This window comes from Egretta garzetta, unplaced genomic scaffold (genome assembly GCF_000687185.1).
Source record: "Egretta garzetta isolate BGI_Z169 unplaced genomic scaffold, ASM68718v1 scaffold862, whole genome shotgun sequence".
Lineage (NCBI taxonomy): Eukaryota > Metazoa > Chordata > Aves > Pelecaniformes > Ardeidae > Egretta > Egretta garzetta.
In genome coordinates, this window is record NW_009258965.1 from 12,297 (window position 1) to 13,674 (window position 1,378).

At 65.2% G+C, this 1,378-nt stretch overlaps 1 protein-coding gene across 1 annotated transcript in view; it reads left to right on the plus strand.

Moving 5' to 3' along the window:
• The window catches only part of LOC104122477 (ras-specific guanine nucleotide-releasing factor 1), a gene marked incomplete at its 5' end in the record, with an annotated part of 15,302 nt that overhangs the window by 12,091 nt on the left and 1,833 nt on the right, over nt 1–1,378 (plus strand). The window contains 2 exons of the mRNA XM_035890204.1: nt 174–291; nt 628–696. Of these exons, the coding sequence (XP_035746097.1) occupies nt 174–291; nt 628–696 (187 nt within the window). The remainder of the gene's footprint in view (nt 1–173; nt 292–627; nt 697–1,378) is intronic.

Consider the following 1,378-nt stretch of genomic DNA (forward strand, 5'->3'; position numbering starts at 1 on the left):
TCCCCATGGGCTTCTCTGCGTCACCGTGCAGGGCAGGCGCCCGCGGGCCGTGTCCCAGCAGCAGCGCAGGGCGATCTGGGGGGCTGAGCTGGGGCGCGGGGGCAAGCCCACCTTCGGAAGGGCTCTCCAGCCCTCTGCTTGCTTTCTTACTTGTTTCTGGTTTGCTCCCGAAGTTGTGACCCTCCGTGCGTCCCCTACCTCGGAATGTACCTGACTGACCTGGCGTTCATCGAGGAGGGGACCCCGAATTACACCGAGGACGGCCTGGTGAACTTCTCCAAAATGAGGATGGTGAGTCTGGCAGCCCCGCCGCAGCGGGGTGCGGGGGCCGGGTGGCAGCGATGCGGCTCGGTGCTGCGGTGCTGGCCGGGTCTGTGCCCACCCCGCACGGTCCCCAGGGCTGGCTATCGTCCACCCAGTGCCAGGCAGCCCCACGCGTGCCCCTGCAGCCGGGGCTGTCCCTGGCGAGGGATGCGTCTGGAAGAAACAAAAAATCCCCACTGCACCGTGCTGTGGTTGGAAGGTGCGGATGGAGCGGGCTCTGCCCGTCGCCCTCCCGGGAGCTGGGACGCGGTGCTGGGGCGATGGCTGTGCTGTAAACCGCTTCCCTGTTTTACCTCCGGGCAGATTTCGCACATCATAAGGGAGATCCGCCAGTTCCAGCAAACCTCCTACAAGATCGAGCACCAGCCCAAGGTACGGCCTTGTCCCGAGAGCCACGCGCTCCCTCCCCTCGTCTCCCCCTCCAATTGCAGCACCTAGGCAGCCTTCCATTTCTGGCAGCTCCTTTGGGGAGGACATGATGCTTCTGTAAGAAATTTAACTCCAAAATGCCAGCAGAGGCAGTGCCGGTGGGGGGGCTTGTGTCGGGCGAGGCGTAGCAGAGGGGGACAGGCACGGGAGATGGTCGCCGCCTCCCTGCCCTGGTGCCCCTCGTGCCAGGCAAAGTGTAAGACGCCTACGCAGCGTTGCTGGCGGAGCAAAAGGACGCAGCTTCCCGGCCAGGACGAGTCAGCGCTCCCTACCCGTCCTGAGCTTTGCTGCTCTTTCACTCTGGTTCTTTCTGCAAGCCGCCGTGGTCGGGGGCACGGTGGGCAGCAGCCCGGCACGGTCCTGCCGAGTTGGGGCTGGAGCACGGCCCTGGTTGGGCAGCACGGCAAGGGAGCAGCCGGGAGGGGCTCCCGGGGAGCGGGTGGGCACTGGGGATGGAGCCGTCCTCAGCTGCGGGCTGCGTTTGGGCAAACGTCAGCCGAGGCAGAGACCCATGCACTGCAAGAGCGGGGGTCTTGCTGCAAGAGCTGGAGTCCTGCACTCAGCCAGAGCTCATGTTTTACCTGTACCTTTCCCCATCCGTGGGGCCCTTCCACGGGAATAACAC